At 44.9% G+C, this 21,169-nt stretch overlaps 1 protein-coding gene across 1 annotated transcript in view; it reads left to right on the top strand.

Moving 5' to 3' along the window:
* LOC115474082 (polycystic kidney disease protein 1-like 1) overlaps positions 1 to 21,169 on the top strand; it is an 868,156-nt gene that overhangs the window by 361,454 nt on the left and 485,533 nt on the right. Inside the window, exon 10 of the mRNA XM_030209405.1 lies at positions 19,001 to 19,169. Within this exon, the coding sequence (XP_030065265.1) occupies positions 19,001 to 19,169 (169 nt within the window). The remainder of the gene's footprint in view (positions 1 to 19,000; positions 19,170 to 21,169) is intronic.

Below are 21,169 nucleotides of genomic sequence, written 5' to 3'. Positions count from 1 at the left end.
CCATTACTTTTCCAATGACCGAAGTGAGGCTTACCGGCCTGTAGTTTCCAGCTTCTTCCCTATCCCCACTTTTGTGAAGAGGGACCACCTCCGCCGTTCTCCAATCCCTCGGAACCTCTCCCGTCTCCAAGGATTTATTAAACAAGTCTTTAAGAGGACCCGCCAGAACCTCTCTGAGCTCCCTCAGTATTCTGGGGTGGATCCCGTCCGGCCCCATGGCTTTGTCCACCTTTAGCTTTCCAAGTTGTTGATACACACTCTCTTCCGTGAACGGCGCTCTATCCACCTCATTTTCAGGTGTACTTTTGCCAGTCCCTCTCAGTCCTTCCCCAGGGTTTTCTTCAGTGAAAACAGAACAAAAGTATCTATTTAGCAAATTGGCTTTTTCATCATCATTTTCTACATAGCGTTTTGTTGTATCTTTTAGTCTCACAATTCCCTTTTTAGTCTTTCTCCTTTCACTAATATAACTGAAGAAGTTTTTGTCTCCCCTCCTTACATTTCTAGCCATTTGTTCTTCCGCTTGCGCCTTCGCCAGACGTACCTCTCTCTTGGCTTCTTTCAGTTTCATCCGGTATTCCTCCCCGTGTTCCTCCTCTTGAGATTTTCTATATTTGTGGAACGCTAACTCTTTAATCTTTATTTTCTCAGCCACTTGCTTTGAGAACCATATCGGTTTCCTTTTTCTCTTGCTTTTATTTACTCTCCTTACATAAAGGTCTGTGGCCCTGTTTATTACTTCTTTTAGCCTGGACCACTGTCCTTCCACTTCTCGTATGTCCTCCCAGCCCATCAGCTCCTTCCTCAGGTATTCTCCCATTTTGTTAAAGTCAGCTCGCTTGAAATCCAGGACTTTGAGTTTAGAGTGGCCGCCATCCACATGAGCCGTTACATCAAAACAAACCGTTTGATGGTCACTGTTTCCCAGGTGCGCAGCCACTCGGACATTTGACACACTATCCCCATTCGTGAGCACCAGATCCAACGTGGCTCCCTCCCTCGTGGGTTCATTCACCATTTGTCTGAGCAGAGCACTTTGGAAAGCATCCACAATCTCTCTACTTCTTTCCGATTTTGCAGACGGAACCTTCCAATCTACATCCGGCAGATTAAAATCTCCCAACAACAGCACCTCTCTTTTCTTCCCCAACTTTTGAATATCAGCAATCAGATCTTTATCTAGTTCTTCCAATTGTGTTGGGGGTCTATAGACAACACCCACATGGACCAAGGTTCTATCCTCTCTTTTTAAGGTGATCCATATCGCTTCTTCCTTTCCCCAGTTCCCTGTCATTTCAGTCGCTGGGATATCATTTCTCACATACAGAGCTACTCCTCCACCTTTACGTCCCTCTCTATCCTTCCTAAAAAGATTATAGCCTGGTATGTTTACATCCCATTCATGGGAACCATTGAGCCATGTCTCTGTGACTGCAACTATGTCCAAGTCAGCCTCCAAAATCAGGGCTTGAAGGTCATGAATTTTATTGCTTAGACTGTGAGCATTTGTGGTCATTGCTTTCCATGTACATTTCATAGTATGTGTTTTGGTTTTAGTGATTTGTGAGGGTGTTTTCTTTTTGGGTATCTTCTCATATTTTTGTTCCCCCTTCCTTGCTTTTTCTTTTTTAAACACTCTAATCTCCACCCCCCCTTGCCCATTACCACCTTAAACCCCAACCCTCCCCCTTCACCTGTCAACATCATATTGAGCGTAGCTCTAGAGATACTATTAACAAGTATATCTATTCAACAAGCGACTCCTGGCTATGGGGGTCAGAGTATTCCAAAACGGACTCCAACACTGTAAAAATTTTACACCCCCAATGGAGTCAAAATCATGTGCATAAGTATTGCCATACTGGGAAAGACCAAAGGTCAATCAAGCCCAGCATCCTGTTTCCAACAGTGGCCAATCTAGGTCACAAATACCTGACAAGATCCCAAAAAGTACAAAACATTTTATACTGCTTATCCCAGAAATAGTGGATTTTCCCCCAAGTCCATTTAATAATGGTCTATGGACTTTTCCATAGCCGTCCAAACCTTTTTTAAACTCCGCTAAGCTAACCACCTTTACCACATTCTCTGGCAACGAATTCCAGAGTTTAATTACACGTTGAGTAAAGAAACATTTTCTCCGATTTGTTTTAAATTTACTACATTGTAGCTTCATTGCATGCCCCCTAGTCCTAGTATTTTTGGAAAGCGTGAACTGACGCTTCACATCTACCCATTCCACTCCACTCATCATTTTATAGACCTTATCATATCTCCCCTCAGCCGCCTTTTCTCCAAGCTGAAGAGCCCTAGCCGCTTTAGCCTTTCCTCGTAGGGAAGTCGTCCCATCCCCTTTATCATTTTTGTTGCCCTTCTCTGCACCTTTTCTAATTCCACTTTTTTGAAATTCGGCGACCAGAATTGAACACAATATTTGAGGTGCGGTCGCACCATGAAGCGATACAAAGGCATTATAACATCCTCATTTTTGTTTTCCATTCCTTTCCTAATAATACCTAACATTCTATTTGCTTTCTTAGCCGCAGCAGCACACTGAGCAGAAGGTTTCAACGTATCATCGACGACGACACCTAGATCCCTTTCTTGGTCCGTGACTCCTAACGTGGAACCTTAATGACGTAGCTATAATTTGGGTTCCTCTTTCCCACATGCATCACTTTGCACTTGCTCACATTAAACGTCATCAGCCATTTAGACGCCCAGTCTCCCAGTCTCGTAAGGTCCTCTTGTAATTTTTCACTATCCTCCCACAATTTAATGACTTTGAATAACTTTGTGTCATCAGCAAATTTAATTATCTCAGTATACTCCCATTTCTAGGTCATTTATAAATATGTTAAAAAGCAGCGGTCCCAGCACAGACCCCTGGGGAACCCCACTAACTACCCTTCTCCATTGAGAATAATGACCATTTAACCCTACTCTCTGTTTTCTATCTTTTAACCAGTTTTTAATCCACAATAGAACACTACCTCCTATCCCATGACTCTCCAATTTCCTCTGGAGTCTTTCATGAGGTACTTTGTCAGACGCCTTCTGAAAATCCAAATACACAATATCAACCGGCTCCCCTTTATCCACGTTTGTTCACCCCTTCAAAGAAATGTAGTAGATTGGTGAGGCAAGATTTCCCTTCACTAAATCCATGTTGACTTTGTCTCATTAATCCATGCTTTTGAATATGCTCTGTAATTTTGTTCTTAATAATAGTCTCTACCATTTTGCCCGGCACCGACGTCAGACTTACCGGTCTATAATTTCCCGGATCTCCTCTGGAACCTTTTTAAAAAATCGGTGTTAAATTGGCCACCCTCCAGTCTTCAGGTACCACGCTCGATTTTAAGGATAAATTACATATTACGAAGAATAACTCTGCAAGTTCATTTTTCAGTTCTATCAGTACTCTGGGATGAATACCATCTGGTCCAGGAGATTTGCTACTCTTCAGTTTGTAGAACTGCCCCATTACATCCTCCAGGTTTACAGAGAATTCATTAAGTTTCTCCGACTTGTCAGCTTCGAATACCATTTCCGGCACCGGTATCACTCACAAATCTTCCTCGGTGAAGACCGAAGCAAAGAATTCATTTAATCTCTCCGCTACGGCTTTGTCTTCCCTGATTGCCCCTTTTACTCCTCGGTCATCTAGCTGTCCAACCGATTCTTTTGCCGGCTTCCTGCTTTTAATATACCTAAAAAAATGTTTACTATGCCTCCAACGCAATCTTTTTTTTGAAGTCCCTCTTAGCCTTCCTTATCAGCGCTTTGCATTGGACTTGACATTCCTTATGCTGTTTCTTATTTTCCGTCGGTTCCTTCTTCCATTTTCTGAAGGATTTTCTTTTAGCTCTAATAGTTTCCTTCTCCTCACTTTTTAACCACGCCAGCTGTTGTTTGGTCTTCCGTCCTCCTTTTTTAATACACGGAATATATTTGGCCTGGGCTTCCAGGATGGTGTTTTTGAACAGCATCCACGCCTGATGTAAATTTTTGACCCTCACAGTCGCTCCTGTAAGTTTTCTTTTCACCGTTCTTCTCATTTTATCATAGTCTCCTTTTTTAAAGTTAAACGCTAACGTATTTGATTTCCTATGTATACTTACTTCAAAGCTAATATCAAATACGATCATATTATGATCACTGTTATCAAGCGCCCCAGCACCATTCCCTCCCGCACCAGATCATTAGCTCCACTAAGGACTAGGTCTAGAATTTTTCCTTCTCTCGTCGGCTCCTGTACCAGCTGCTCCATAAAGCTGTCCTTGATGTCATCAAGGAATTTTACCTCCCTAGCGTGTCCCAATGTTATTTACCCAGTCAATATCGGGGTAATTGAAATCACCCATTATTATTGTGTTGCCCAGTTTGTTTGCATCCCTAATTTCCTTTAACATTTCTGCATCCATCTGTTCATCCTGGCCAGGCGGATGGTAGTAGACTGCTATCACTATCCTTTTCCCCTTCACACATGGAATTTCAATCCACAGTGATTCCAAGGTGTGTTTTGTTTCCTGCAGAATTTTCAGTCTATTTGATTCAAGGCTCTTGTTAATATACAATGCTACCCCTCCACCAATTTGATCCACCCTATCACTACGATATAATTTGTACCCCGGTATGACAGTGTCCCACTGGTTATCCTCCTTCCACCAGGTCTCAGAGGCCTATTATATCTAAATTTTCAGTTAGTGCAATATATTCTAACTCTCCCATCTTATTTCTTAGGCTCCTGGCATTCGCATATAGACATTTCAAACTATGTTTGTTGTTGCTATTTACATCATGCTGAGTACTTGACAGTATTAATTTGCAATCTTTTGTCTGATTTTTGTTTTTATTAAAAGACACCTGATCTACTATGGTCTCTTTTGCAACCTCACTATCTTCCCTGTTTTGGTGATATCTTTGAAAGATACTTATCCCGAACCATGAGCTTTTGAGCGACTGTCGGCCTTCCCCCCCATTTCTAGTTTAAAAGCTGCTCTATCTCCTTTTAAAATGCAGATGCCAGCAGCCTGGTCCCATCCTGGTTAAGGTGGAGCCCATCCTTTCAGAATAGGCTCCCCCTTCCCCAGAATATTGCCCAGTTCCTAACAAATCTAAACCCCTCCTCCCTGCACCATTGTCTCATCCACGCATTGAGACTCCGGAGCTCTGCCTGTCTCTTGGGCCCTGCGTGTGGAAAGGGTAGCATTTCAGAAAATGCTACCCTAGAGGATACCTAAGAGCCTAAATTTGGCTTCCAGAACCTCTCTCCCACATTTACCTATGTCATTGGTACCCACATGTATCCAGACAGCCGACTCCTCCCCAGCACTATCTAAAATCCTATCTAGGTGATGCGTGAGGTCCGCCACCTTTGCACCAGGCAGGCAAGTCACCAGGCGACCCTCACGTCCACCAACCACGGCTATCTATATGCCTAATGATCGAATCACCAACAGCTGTCCTGACCTTTCCCTCCCGGGCAGCACTTGGAGACATCCCCTGGTGGGCAGGTCCTGGCTACAGGAGTACTTCCTACTTCACCAGGGTGATGCTGTCCTACGTAGGTTACCGACATCAGACAGGGGCGGGCCCAGGAGGAGAGAGACGCGCGACCGAAGCTGGGCAAAGGCAGGCATCAGCTTTCTTCTTGCCCGTGCAGCGCCTTCGGACAGAGGAGAGAGGCGCTGCACGGGCCCGGTAAGAGGGAGGGGGGCCCGATGGAGGAGGGGAATGGCGGCGACGACCCCAAGAGGGGGCGGGGCACAGGGCGAAGGATGTCGGGAGGCGGAGCTGAGGGGAGACAGAGTAGTGAGGAAGGGAGGGGGCCGGGGCTGCTAAAGGTATGTTTGCTTTTTAATTTAGAATGCAGGGGGAAGTGGGGGAGGGGGGAACGGCGACCTTGGGCGGGGGGGGGGGCAAGGACGGCCATACAGGACGCTCCTGACGAGCGCCTTTGCCCCTTCCCAACCCTATTTTTATTTGGGAGCCATGTGCCTGTGTTTTGACTGTGGCATGCGCAGAGCAGCTAACATAACGCTTGGCTGCTCTGCGCATGATTTGGGGGCCGATTACCGATGTGTATTGTGATTCTTTGATACATTGTACGTTTCAATACCGATCTCAGCATGTGTGACTTTTTTTTTTTGGTGCATTCATTGTTTTTTTAAAATCGTTAGGGACTTTAACGATTTAGATTTTTTTACGTTTGGTTGCTGCATCTGCCTCTAAGTGTCATGTCTGTGGCCGTGACCACCCTCAGACTTACCTTATTTCTGGGGGTCAGCTTCTAAGCTGGCTTCTGCCTATCCTTTCTGGAGTAGTTTTCCTTCTGTGTGCTGGCTGCTTCCAGCATGGCTGTAATTACTCCACTCTACTGCACCTGGGGGTGCTGCCTGAGTTAGCTCTGTCTCCAGCCTGGCTCTGTTTGCTCCTCTGTGCTGCACCTAGGTATTCTAAGTCTCTCTATGTTCTGTGTGCGCTCTGCCTGCTCCTTGGTTTGTGCTTCTCTCACCCGCTGGTGGCCAGAGCCAGTGGCTGCCATACTCGTTCCAGACTTAAGCCCAGTCCGGTACGGTTCTTCCAGGCTGCCGGACTTGTCTCTCTTGTTTGTGCCTGGACAGCCTCCTTAGTTGCTTACTGATGACTGCAGCTGCTCCTCAGGTGTTGAAGGGCTTTATTAATCACTTAGAGACTGCAGCCTTTGCCTTTGCATCGTCTAAGGTCCCTGGTATGTCAGAGTGCTCTGTGCACTGCTACCTTGTCCAGTTCAGTGTGAGTTTCTAGCTTGTTACTAGTAGCTTGGGCATAGCTTTTCTTGTTGGCTTGTGTACAGCTTTACTAGTTCTCCTGTGTGTTGTGTTGTGTGAGTTCCTAGCGTGTGACTAGTTAGCTTGGGCATAGCCTTGCTTGCTAGCTTGTGTACAGCTTTACTAGTTCTCCTGTGTTTTGCTTAGTGTGAGTTTCTAGCTTGTGACTAGTTAGCTTGGGCATAGCTTTCTGGTTAGCTTGTGTACAGCTTTACTAGTTTTCTTGTGTTTAGCTTTCTGGTTTTCCCGTGTGTGTGTTTTCCTTTGCTTCTGGAGCTTCAGCCCTAGTCCTGTCCACTGCCAGTACTCCATGCTACTGGAGCTCCAGCCATAGTCTTGCTACTTGATCTGACCATTGCCTGAATCTGACAACTCTCTGCTTGAACCCCAATACTTGCTGCCTGCTGCCTTACCCGACTACTGCCTGAACCCGGATATTCTCTGCCTGTGGCCAGACCTGACTATTGCCGGAACCCGGACATTCCCTGCCTGTCTGCCTTGCTTTCGCCTAGGTGCCTGGGGGCACTTCTGTATCCTGATTCCTGTTGTTCCTGCTTGCTAGTTCCGGTTTTCCTGTAAGCCCTGCTGGCTGCCCGAACCTGAGGGCTCAACCCTCGGGGAACGGTGGCTAAGCGTAGCTGAAGCCTAGGTCCAGTGTGTTCCTGTGCAGCGGGTTCTGGTCCCGTGTGTTCCAGTCCAGTGGGCTCCACTCCAGTGCGCACCCATCCGGTGCGTTCCAGTCCTGTGTATTCCAGTGCAGAACTCCAGTCCGGGGTTCCAGTCCAGCCTTGCCTCGTCTCTGCTTTGAAGGTGACCTTGCCTGCCACTGCCGCTCCACGGTAGTGGTCCAAGGGCTCACAAACCCAGTGCTTCCAGGGAAGAAGCCTGACACTAAGTGGAAAAGCCTATGGAGATTATTTGATAAAATTGCTTTTTATATTTTTATTTTGCGTAACACTAACCTACAATTCCTCCTTTAAACCCCAATCTTTAAGTTCCCAAAGCACAAAGCAAAATAGCATTCACTTACCAGAGAAATGCCCTCTTCTCTCCAGGGCCGTGCTAACCCGGTAAGCGCCGCAGGGGGGCGCCTGCCTTCAAGGGCGCGGGCCGCGGCGCTGCCATCCAGTTGAATTTTAAAATTAAAAAAAAAAAAACAACTTTACCGCGTTGGCGCATATGCGCATGCGCTGCTTCCTCGCTCGCGGATGCGGAGCACATTGCGAGTCGCCTCCTCTCCCTCTGCAACTTAAGGTCCGTCCTCCCTCCCTCTCAGTCTGACATCCCGCCTTGCCGAAAACAGGAAGCTGCGTCAGAGGTGAGCGGGCCCAAGGAGGAGGTTAGATCAGTCCACTGGAAGAGCTGAAGCCAAAACAACAGCAGGCCCAGGCTTCATTCCTGCTCAAAAAACCACAGCAGCCAACGTCCAGGAGCTCCACTGGAAACTCAAATATGTATGTATTTAAGGGTTTCATAGTGAGCCCATTTTTAATTAGCACTCTGACCCCTGTCCTTCAGTACTGTATAGACCAGATGGGGGGAAAATAACACCCAGTATAGTCAGGAGAAAGCAGGCTAGCGGAAGATGCCCTATAAAACCATCTTTATGATCTCTCGGTTTATGGCCTTCGATATTAGACGTTGGCTACTCGATGATTTTCCTGGACTGTGGCTGAAGGCACTGAAATCTTGGGCTTGAAGTGTCCTCAGAATATGGCAGTGCAAATCAGAGGAGAGTTTCTGTTCTGGACCCGGGTGCTACCAGCTATATTAGGAATGGGCCACGGAAAAGGCGCTGCAAGTCCCCAAACTATTTTTTTTACACGCTTTCTTCTCCATTCGTGTAACCTGTAACGCGGCATTTTAAAATTATGCGCATCGATTTATTGGATTGATTTTTCCAATGGCCACAATTCCCTTGCTCTTCGGTGCACTATAATTTAAAAGTTGTCGCCCAGGAGCATGTATGATGATGATCCCTAGTGAACTACTGAGAAAGGCGAGAGCTAAATACAAATTTAAAATCCCACTTCCAATGGGGTAATCCATACATACAGAGTAGCAGAATAAAGTTAGTTATATGATTTCTTTAGGAGGAAGTTTTACAAATATGTTGATACAAAAGGATAAACTATTTGTTTTTAGTTCCCTATCTCTAAAACTGCTTAAAAAATTATTGTAGCCAGTAGCAGAAGTAGTTATAAACTCTGTATTGTGTGCTCATTTTTATACACTGTTCTCTATACAATACAGATTGCAGTTTCAGTGAGGATATCCTAATTCCTGGTGGGTTCATCTTTACTGTTGTTGGGAAGCCTGGTGTTATAAAGATGGAAATATATTGAAATTAAATATATTGAAAGTAAATGAAAGTAAAATTAAACACTCCTTTCATTGAGGCACATGGAATCATATCTTCATCTGTTTTGTACTAGTTTACCTTTTAGATATACAAATGGATTATTCTGTTTTGTACATGTTTCAGGGGCAAGTGGTTTATAAGTCAAAATAAAAATAAATAATTTGTTTCATGCAGATCTTTTTTGTTTAAACATAACTAAATGGGCTATAAGCCCCTAATGCAGTCCATTGGTTTTTTCATGTGTTCTTCGAGGGACTGAAATGTGCTTATGTTTCTTCATTCAGGACAAAGTTTAGCATTTTCTTTTTGTTTCATTAATTTTTACTACATTTTTAACTTAAAAAAATAGCTAACTTATCTTCTATCTCAAATCAAATCCACAATCGGCAAAAACCTCTTGAAGTATTGGAAATGTATGTTTTTGATAAATGTTTACTTGCTTTTCATGTCACATTTTTATTAATGTAAAAATGCAGTGTACTTAAGCTTAAAGTCTGTCCATAATCATTAACTAAAAATCCTTTCTTAAAATTCTTAAGCATACAATCTAGGGGAGTACTAGTTTGTCTAGATGATGTCCCTCCCATAATGCTTACAGTTACAACACACAGAAAGGAAGGGAAATTTTTGGAAGTGTGGTAAGGGGTCCACACATCCAGAGACAAAAGGTAAACAAACAACAATCGCTTCCTTCCGTCGCTGGCCAGTTGAACTCGCGTTAACTGGAACCGCAGCTATAAGAAGTCCACACTCATTTAATCATTCATGCATCACACACATACTGTACAAAAAATCCCACCCAACAATTTCAGATTTCTCAGATACTGATAAGCTCTGGCGGTTTCCCTGCTAGTCCCCACTAGACTAGAAGGTACTAAGGCCTTCGCTGAGAGTTGATCAGACTCCCCTTCCCTCAACTTTTGAGGGGCTGGTTTACAGTTTCCTAGCTAGGATTACAATACAGAATACAGAATACATACCCGGCCAATGTTCCTCAGTCAGTTGGGTGCCAGAAATTGATGCAGGGTTCGGGATCCCACTTCTGACACCAAGAATTGTTGCAGGAATTACCACTATTGTTAGCAGAATCTGTGGTACTTCAGGAGTCAAACACCACACACCAGAATGAGAGAGAAGTCTTCTTTATTTGCCAGCAAACAAAGTAGGACATCAGCACTAGGTCTCTTCTTCTCTTTCTCAGCTCTCTGGATCCTGCGTCTCCTGTCTGTTCTCTAACGTAAGCTGCCTCTGCTCTCAGTTATATAGGGTTTTACACCTCTCTAGCCCCCCTTTCTCACCAGATGGTAAAGAATAGATTGATTACCCTGTCTTGAACTAATGATCTCTATACACATTACTTAAAAATATCAGTTACATAGGTTTGAGATATTTCCTAAACTGACCTATGACCTGGGGCCTCTCAAACTAGACAATGTGGCACCTATCTCTTGCATTTTATTATTATTTCTCATAATCAGATTCCCAATCAACTTCATACTAACTGGGTTCTGGCATTCATTAAGGGGTCAAGGGGCCAATCTTGCTTAATGGCACACATACATGATTTGTTATTACTTTCAGAAGACCAGTCCTTCATTTAGCTATTCATCAAGGAGAAAACTTGACTTTCCCTGACCTCTTTCACCTATTAGTTTCATACACAAAACTAGCTAGGACTGTGGATAATTCAAACCAGATGATGACCTCTTAAACTGCAGACAAAGCTTCACTTGAAAAGTCAGTCAAAGATGTAACACTGAATTGAAAAGATATTCTACATAGAAATAGAACTTATTAATTAAACAGAATAAAACATATTCTAAAATAAGCAGAAATCAGAATTCTTTATAAAACAAAATCTAAATCATCTATATCTAAACTATCTTCTTCTAACCAGCATTAGCCTAATCCTTTTTAAAACTGCAGTATGCCTTACTGAGAATGTGTGGTAAATAATACCTATGAACAATCCATCACTCAAAAGGGACAAAGAAAGTTTCATTTCTCTCTGACCTTTATAACCTCTAGTCTAGCAAAAGCTAGACTTCTGAGCAAATTAAACCCAGATGGCATTCTTCCACTTTACAGGACTGAAAAGTTAAACACCAAATTAATATGATTTCTTTGCCCAGGCTGCCTCAGTGTGAGTATCCAACTCTCTACCACCATTTAACTAAAGACATGTATCTAAAAAAACAAAAACAAGTTACAACTGCTGGTTCTAACCCTCAGGTGCATCCTACCCAAAGGAAAGAGTCCAAGTAAGCATCTGCCCACACATAATCCCCGATTCTCTTCAAGCAAGGGTGAGAATGAACTCTATCTTTGCTACATGGCTGACTACAAGGTCCCGTGAGATTAGGGTGAGTTCCCACAATTCCCTAGCATCCACCTATGTATATCATATTTTAATCAGTCCCTGTGTAGCTGTCTCTCATATCCGACTATCAGGGAATTTTGTTAGCATCTCACAAAAGGGTTAGTCTCCACCCCCCGCCTTCCCACGTCACTTCCCATGTAGCTTCCTTGACTGCTATTCCTCCCGCACAGGGGTCTAAAATTCTCACCTTAAATGTAAGGGGTTGCTGTAAGATTAAATCAGATCCATTATAGCAATTCTATATGGTCTTTCTTTCATCTGGCTTCTGGCCTGAAGGCTCTTCTCTCTCTATGAGAGGACATACACACATTGGTCCTTCCACTGTAGTTTTTTGTTCTAGAGTACACCTCTTCCCCATAAGCAAAACATCTATAACCAGGCTGGGTTTCCTACTGGGATCAGTGATTAATGCTCCTGCTTTGCTCTTCTCAAACTCCTGAGTAAAGGACTTCTGATCTTTTCTGGAATCTTCACCTTCCCCCCTAAAAGGTTTAACTACATCTTTCGCTACTAGGGCCGTTGGGGTTCTCTTTGGTGCAGGCCAGGACCGATGCAACCTGGTAAGCACAGTAAGTATGGCAGGAGAGTGCCGACCTCTGGGGGGGCACCACAAGCCATGCTTACCGTCAACTGCAGCTCACAGTTCCAGCCTCAGCCGCAGCCCCGCAAGCCATGCTTACCATCAACTGCAGCTCACAGTTCCAGCCGCAGCCCCCAGTCCCCATCTGCCTGCCCTCAGCTCCCGCGACAGCCCCATTTATGTTCCTGCCACCCTGCATTTAAATCTGTTTTATTTTAATTCAAAGTCAAAGTGGCAGCGGCAGCAGCAGTGAAAGAACTCGAGCCTTCCCTTCCCTCACAGTGTCCCGCCCTCGCTGAAGCAGGAATTTACATCTGTGAAGGAAGGGAAAGCTTGAGACGAGCCTGCTTCTTTCACTGCTGCTGCTGCCGCTGCTGCTGCTTTGACTTTGAGGTAAAATAAAACAGGTTTAAACGAAGGGCGCCAACTGGTCCCTCTGTGCTTTGAGTTCATGAAACGGGATGTAGCCTGAGGAATTTTCTAAAATTACCTCTGCTCTGCCCTCTCCATGGGGCCTGTCCTGAGTTTCCTGACCTATTGCTGTGGGAGGGCCCTTCTGCTTGCCATTTCTTTGCTTCTGACACAGTAATTACCTGGGATGGCTGAGTTTTCCACACAGATGCAATCCTAAGCACTAGCGTGTCAAAAGGAGTTTCTTTGGGGTCCTTAGCAAACAATCGGAGATGTTTAGTAATCTCAGGGGATAGGATTTCCAACAAAAATTCTTTATGATGTATCTGACCATAATCTTCTATTTTGGGCCAACCCTCCTGGTCTCAAAATGCTGCTTCCAGTACCCACAATCTGTGCACAAATTGTTCTAGTGTGTCATTTGGCAGGGGTGCAAGTGTTCTAAATGCTTGCATTTGAGTATAGCGAAATAATTGCTCAAGACCCTTTTTCACTAACAGGTGGGTGAGAGATCCTACTTTAAAATAGTGGGGTCCTAAAGCCACATGCATAAGTCTGTCAAAGTCAGACGTTTTCCTCTTATACTTTCCTAGGCCCCAGTGAATCAGAATATTAGTGGCCCATTTGCACCATTCATTCAAATTAAAAGGCATAGGGCCGACCTTCTGTGTTATCCTTTCAATGTCACTATCCTTTAATGAGTCATACAGTACCAGGTTTACTGGTGTTCTGGGGTCTGTACTGGACTCAGTTTCTGTGTCTGCAGAATCCTCCCTGTCCCTCAGGTTAGTGCTTGCACCTGGGGCTTCCTCATCTAAGCATGTTTGAGTGCTTAAGTCAGTGCTTTCAGTCTTAAGATTTGCCCCCACTTCTCAAATCCACTACACACACTTCTGTGTGCTTTTGTGGTTCTATGAATTGAAAACCTGGCTTGTAGGGTGTTTCATAGGCTGGCGGTGCTGATGGAGAAATACTTGGGGCCTGCCAGTGCACAGAGTTAATCTGGTCCTTTGAGGCACATTTACTTTTTAAATGTTTTAATTCTGTTTTAGCCTCGTCCAATTGTTCATTTACATGTAAGAAGGAATTTGTTGCTTGCACAACCTGTGCCCGTTGCATCGAGATGCACACTTGTGCGTCCTCAAGGTCCCTGGTTAACTGAGTGCGCTGAGTGGTCAGGTCTGCATTTTGCTGTTTCAAAGTAATTAGTCCCCTACACAGGCCTTGTATAAAAAGGCATTTCCGTTTATTAGTTTTCTTTTTGAACTCTTGGGAATGGTGTACCATTTGTTTTTGAATGTCATACCAGGAATCCTCCGGGAATTCCCCTTCAAATGGCCCTCCCTTTTTGTTAAAATAAGTCTGTTCCATAACTTTTAGTTCTTTAAGATCAAAAGCGTCCATGGTTGAGGCTGCTGAAAAATACTTTAATTGGTACCGGGGCCTGGCTAGTTTCTTAATAGATATACATATATGGAACTAGCTCTGTGTAGCTCTTGGATTTGGAAGGGCCCTCTTTATAAAGTAGAGGGGCTGGAGAGACAGTTTAGATTGAATATAGATTAAGCAAGGCAGGTATTAAATTAGATATGCCAACTGTCGGTTCCTGTCAGGCAGAGCTGACTTTTCACCAAGACAGAGACTGGCTGGATAGAGAAATAGTTCAAAGTGACAGGAAATTAAGTGATTACCAAAGACAGATATGTAGTGTTTAAAAATGTGGGACTGTTTCACTTGGTACCCCTTCCAATAAAGTTGGAAGATCTATCAGTCTTTTCTGAGCAGCCCCAAACACAGCATTAAATTACTTCAACTTTCAATCCCCCTTAACAAGCCTAGAAGTACATATGCAAACATGCAGAAAGCAAAACAATGTCTTACTTACCCAGCTGGAGATCCTCTTTTTGAAACAGAGACGAGCGCCCAAGATGTCAGCTATCGTTGTCTAGGGTGGTCCCGGGGTCCACTTCGCAGAGGCAGTGGGTGCTCAAAGAATACGCAATCCACACGGATTTGGATATATAAAGTATATTATATTTGCAAATATGTATTGGCTCACAGCACTTAGTACAGGTAACTGGTACAGGGCGGTATCTGTGTGTGTTTAGGGAGAGAAAGAAAGGATAGGGTGTTTGTTCAGAGGAAGAAAGAAACCTTGGAATAGGGCTGTCTGAGAATGGGGGGAGCAGAGCCAGGTGCTCTGTTGGCTAAGGATAGAGGTGTGCAGAGAAAGAAAAAGAAGAGACAAAGGCCTGTGCTCTGCTGCCGAGAGACAGAGAAAGAAGTGCCCCCCGGGCAGAGAGCAGTGCCCTGGACAGAAAGAGAGACAGTAGACCCCAAGCAGAGCTCTGTGCTCTGCTGCACAGAGAAAGAAAGAGGGAGACGTAGTGCCCTGGGCACAGAGAAGTGCCCAGGACAGAGAGAGCCGTGCCTTAAGCATGTGCTCTGCATTTATACCTCAAGAACAGAAAGATATCAAAACTTATCTTTCTTCCCAGTTATTTCCTTTACAGAACTCCAGATTACTTTTTGAAGTCAGGAAAGCTTCTCTGAAGTCAGGAAGAAAGGTGACAAATTTCATAGGTTGTACCTCTTTGAAATCCCTAGTGGTAGAGCCTCTATGTCTGGCCTCCTTTGTGCTTAGAGCCCTGCTCCCAGATGGAACAAAAGGTATGTTCATCAAGAGTAATTGAGAAACCAAAGGGCTATCAGGCCTCTGACCACCATTTGGTGCCATCCTCAGTGGTTCCTGAAGGGGAGGGGGGAGAGTTTATCAGAGGTCAGAAGCTGGTTTAATATTATGTCAAACTGATTTCATATTAATATAAGTATGTCCAGCAATAATTTTGACCTCCCGCAATCCTGACAGGCAGCAAGAACAAAAAGGTGGCTGTTGTGGGAGAAGAGAGTGGGCAGGTGGGGGGCTGGGGTTAGAACTGGAACTAGCAGCAGCTGAGAGAAGGGGGCTAAGGCTGGAACTCAAGGGCTAAATTTCAGCCGCTGAAAAGGGGGCAGGTGGGGGCTGGGGTGAATCGCAGGACATGGATGGGAAGGAAGGATAGGGGGCAAAGGAGAATTGCTGGACATGGATGGGAGGGGAGGACAGGGGAGAGAGGAGAATTGATGGACATGGATGGGAGGAGAGGGCAGGGGAGAGAGGGGAATCACTGGGCATGGATAGGAGGTGAGGGCAGGGGAGAGAAGAGAGTTGCTGGACATGGATGGATAGAGGGGAGGGCAGGGGTGAGAGGAGAATCGCTGGACATGGAGGGGATGCAGGGGGGAGAGGAGAATTGCTGGACATGGATGGAGGAGAGAGAAGACAGGAAGGAGATGCACGTGGATGGAGGGGAAGGGAGAGAGGAGAAATGCTGGACATGGATGGAGGGGAGAGAAGACAGAGGAAGGTGATGCACATGGAGGGGAGAGAGGAGAAATGCAGGACATGGATGGAGGGGTGGGAAGAGAGAGGAAGTGAGATGAACATGGATGGAGGGGAGGAGAAAGGAGAAATGCTGGACATGAATGGAGGAGGAAAAATGCTGGAAAGAGAAATATTGATGGAGATGAGAGTAAGGGGAGAAAAACTGCACATGAACGGAGAAAATAGGCAAAAGCTGGATCTCTGTTCTGCATGTGTGACTGCAAGGCCAAGTGTCTGAATAGGGATCTGTTAGGTTTTTGAGATTTTGATAACATATTGTGTTTCAGATTTGGAAAGACTGTTCTCCTAATTCCTGTTCTGTGTGCTAATTTGGTTTGTGTCATTTTGTGTATACTGGAGGAGTAACAGCTTACAGAAATTATTTATAATGAAAAAAAATCACAAGTCATTTTTCTTCTCTACTGGTGTAATATTTTCAATGATGCCTATTTATATGTGCCATGGCTGGTAAAAGGGGTGTGGCTACTATGTGTGTAGCTACTGTAAGGGTGGAACCATAATGATCCTGCCCCTAAGGTTACCCATAATGAGTACCAGTACCTTTTTTCCTACAGTAAAAGCACTGGGGGCAGGTGTTTGGTAGTGGAGGAGATTGTGTTGCTCTCACCGAGGCGAGGGGAGACAGAAGGTGCTAGATGGGAGGGGGGGAGGTGAAGGGTTGGAAGGAGAAAGGAGGGAGAGGAGATGCTGGATGGGTAAGGGGCGCTGACTAATAGGCTGCAGAGGGGCGCCAGAAACCCTAGCACTGGCTCTGGCTCGTGCACTTCTTTCCTCTCTCTCCACCCCTCTTCCACCTCAATGTACCTCTCTACCAGTAGGGTTGCCTACTCTGTTGACCCATGATTTTATAGCAGAGGGTAGAGGAGTGTGGTAGTCCACTCTTAAGGTTATCAATAGAAATCAAACAAAATAAAACATGGAAAAGAAAATAAGATGATACCTTTTTTATTGGTCATAACTTAATACATTTCTTGATTAGCTTTTGAAGAAGGGCAACCTTCGAAAGCTAATCAAGAAATGTATTAAGTTATGTCCAATAAAAAAGGTATCATCTTATTTTCTTTTCCATGTTTTATTTTGTTTGATTTCTATTGATAGCAGAGGGTAAAATGGTGAGAAATTGCTCCAAAACTATGTCTTTAACCAGGTCTTGCGGGGATTTCTTTTCTGGTTCTACCCATTGGTAGGCCAAGTCCAACAATTGTTGTACTACAGCCTGTGGTCGATCCCCTTTCTGAAAGTTATGGGCTCTACATCTCCTAAATCTGTCCTCTGAGGCTGCTTTGACTTCTGTATAGTCTAAGGCCTGAGTGGCATCTAAGGCCCTATAGGCAGCTTGGGCCTCCCCCATTAAATAGGGTGCCAAAATGATCACCCATTGGTCCAAAGGTCACTCTGCAGCCATGGCCACCCACTCAAAAGTAATCAAGAATGCCTCCGGATCATCCTCTTGTCCCATCTTAGTAAGGGATAACCCCCTAGGCCAGTCCCACCCAACTGTTCCATCAGACTGCCTCACCTGAGAGTCCCGTTGGTTCTCTCGGTTCTGCAGTCCAGGTGCCAGGTTTTGCAGTTCCAAAGCTTGTGTCTCTAGTAATTGCAATAATGGTCACTGCTTTTGCACCAGCTGCTCAAGGACTCTAGCCGACTGGAGGTCCATTGCCTCTTATTGGGCCTTCATCTGCTCCATGACTTATTTCATGAAGGCTTCTGATGCCATCTTCCTGCAAAACTTTGAAAAGAAACAACAGCAAGTGCCACTCCTAAAGCTCCGGTAGTGCCTCCCCTTAAGTGCTAGGCCTCCACAAAAGCCCTCTGAAGAACCCCTACTTTCTGTTCTCAACCTGTATCTCTGAGGTACTCTTACCAGCGATACAGGTGAGTCTGCACCTTGCAAGGGTCCTTGGGCTATCAGGCACTGCATGTGGTGCTATTGATACCTCCACTGCTCACGCTGCGTCCACCCGAAGGCATGGACTGAGTATCGAAAACAAAACCACTTCAGAAAACAAAGTACCCTCCCCCTGAAAGTATGGACCGAGCATTCAAAACAAAGACCAGTTTATAAATGCTGGTCCCAACTCTCAGGAATCAGAAGATGGATCTCAACCAAGATAAGGACTCCAATCAAAGGTCCATCTACACTCAATCCCCTGGAGCTTACCACCAAGTAATTCACCAACAAGCAGTCTTCAGGAATCAATCAATCAGCCAGCAATCTTCTTCTCTTCCCTTGATACATTTCTTCTACATGGCTGCTCAGGCTTATTTTCTCACTGTGACCAAAGGTCTCTTCTCTCCCCAATTTCTCATTAAATCTTCCCTGGGGGGGGGGGGGGGGTGTCATGTGTTACAAAGTGGTTTGCTCTCAGACAGATGGACATGCAAACGTTCTCAACCCCTTATGTCTAATTCTTTCCAATTACTGTTGAGTTGGAAAGAATAATTAGAGTAGTCAACATTGTTTTGAGAATCAGGCTGTAGAGAGGGTTTTTATCCTTCACAGAAGTTAAACTTTCCCTAATCTCAGTTAACCATAATGCATCAGATTAAAGTTGTCAGAAATCCAGGACTAGGCTAGAATCTCAAGCCTTCTTCTTACCAAATGCTTTGCACCAAATTTCAGCATACATATTTACTTTCACTTTGAAAATGTCCTAAACAAAAAAGTACTTTTTGACAATTTGTGCTTATTTTTTTCTGACCATAACAATGGCTGTTTTCTCCCTTGACCTAACTTTCCTGACTACACTTACAGAAAAATGCAGGTCAAAGGATATGGGTTTTGGAACAAGTCACTCACTAATTATCCCCGTGCAGGCTGGGTAATTTGCACTTAATCCTTTTACCCGTGTAAAGTGATGTTGCCTGTCCATGTATAACAATAATTAATGGCTTAGTAAAGTCACTCAGGAAACATTTTTCTATATTTGCATGGAAGAATAATAAAAGAATTTCAAGCCTTAAATACAGATAATCTAAAGGTATTCTTTTCTTTTTGTTCCAGCTGTTTCTGTTTATACCAATGGGACAGTGTTTGCAGCAGGCACTGATATCCTGTTCATGGCAGTGTCGGCCGTGACAGGCCCTCTGGAGTTTGTTTGGCATTTTGGGGACCAACTTCCAGAAAAAACAACTTCAAGAAGAATAACTAAAAGATATATGGTTCCAAAAAGGTATGCTATTTTAACTCATGTCCATCAAATTTGGGGCTTAAAAATTTATGACCAAAATCCCACGGGGAGGAAACAGATGAAGCAAACACCTGTGAGTTACCAACCCCCTACACCCCTTCCCACCTCCCCAAAAGAAAATCAGAATAGGTTATAGCAGCAAAACATAAGCAAAAAAATTTGGGAAACCAGCTTATTTTCGAAAGAGAAAAACGCCTATAGTGCAACCTAAATCGGGAGATAGACGTTTATCTCGCAAAGGCGCCCAAATCGGTATAATCGAAAGCCGATTTTGGGTGTTTCCAACTGCACTCCGTCGCGGAAACGAATAAAGTTGACGGGGGCGTGTCGGAGGCGTGTCGGAGGCGGAACTGGGGCGTGGTTATCAGCCGAGGAGAGATGGGCGTCTTTAGCTGAATCGAAAAAAAAAAGGCATTTATACCGCGATTTTGGGTCACTTTTTTTGGACCCTTTTTTTTCACGAACAAGTCCCACAAAAGTGCCCCAACTGCCCAGATGACCACTGGAGGGAATCGGGGATGACCTCCCGGACTCCCCCAGTGGTCACTAACCCCCTCCCACCAAAAAAAACCCCACTTTACAAACTTTTTTTCCAGCCTGTATGCCAGCCTCAAATGTCGTACCTACCTCCATGACAGCAGAATGTGTTCGATCCTGTCACAGCCTTTCCCTGGGTCAGATGTGGCTCTCGGGTACAGTACAGGGTCACATCAGCATTGCATTGTGGTGGGTGTAGGGTATTGGGCTCCGTGATTTCATTAGCTTGTGTTACAGTCTCACGATGTTGGTAGTTGGTAGGCTCTTCTCCCATGGTGCTTTTCCCCCTGCCTACTGGGTCAGAGTGTGCCCTGTTGTAGTCCATGCGGTAGTGGCCATTTTTGTAAGCCAGTTTTAGTTCCCTTTCCTGTGTTAGCCATGTTACAGAACTTAGTTCTTAACTTGAATGTGGCTGAAAGAGGGCATTGTACAGCATTCTGCCAGCTCTGACCTACTGCTCATCTCAGTACCAGGGAGACTCGTTGCCAGTGGGGCACAACCTCTGATCTGCAGTTAACTGTGAGTAAACGTGGTTATTCCAATAAAGGACGTTTTCGGAGAGATTAGTCTTCAGGTGTCAACTGGTGTGCCAATGTTATAGTGCAGCAACAAGTCCTAGAGGCCTGCGTGTATGCAGGTCCCTGGAGCACTTTTAGTGGGTACCGCAGTGCACTTCAGCCAGGTGGCCCCAGGCCCATCCCCCCCCCCCCCCCCACCTGTAACACTTGTGCTGGTAAATGGGAGGCCTCCAAAACCCACTGTACCCACATGTAGGTGCCCCCTTCACCCCTCAAAGCTATGGTAGTGTTGTACATTTGTGGGTAGTGGGTTTTGGGGGAGGGGGGTTGGGAGCTCAGCACCCGTGGTAAGGGAGCTATGCATGTGGGAGCTTTTTCTGAATTCCACCGCACTGACCTAGGGTGCCCAGTTGGTGTCCTGGCATATCAGGGGGCGAGTACTACCAATCTTGGCCCCTCCCACGACCAAATGGCTCGGATTAGGACGTTTTTGAGCTGGGCATTTTTAGTTTCCATTATCGCTAAAAAAAAACAAACGCCCAGCTCAAAAACGTCCATTTTTTCGAAAATACGGTTCGGCCCGCCCCTTCACGGACCCGTTCTCGGAGATAAACGCCCATGGAGATAGGCGTTTCCGTTCGATTATGCCCCTCCACGCTTTCTATTTGCTATTTTAGGTTTTTTACAGTAGTATTTTCCAAAGAACAAGCAAATGACTCAGGGGCCCTTTTACTAAGCTGCGGTTAAAAATGGGATTAACGCATCATAAAGTGGGACTTCCCTGTGTGGTAAGTCCATTTTTACCGTGGCTGTAAAATAGGACTTTTTTGTTCTTTTTGCCAAGAAGGTGCATACATGTATTTATTTATTTATTGCATTTGTATCCCACATTTTCCCACCGCATGGCAGGTTCAATGTGGCTTACAT

The sequence above is a fragment of the Microcaecilia unicolor genome, chromosome 1, assembly GCF_901765095.1.
Source record: "Microcaecilia unicolor chromosome 1, aMicUni1.1, whole genome shotgun sequence".
Classification (NCBI taxonomy): domain Eukaryota; kingdom Metazoa; phylum Chordata; class Amphibia; order Gymnophiona; family Siphonopidae; genus Microcaecilia; species Microcaecilia unicolor.
This window is presented reverse-complemented; position numbering and strand designations above follow the sequence as displayed.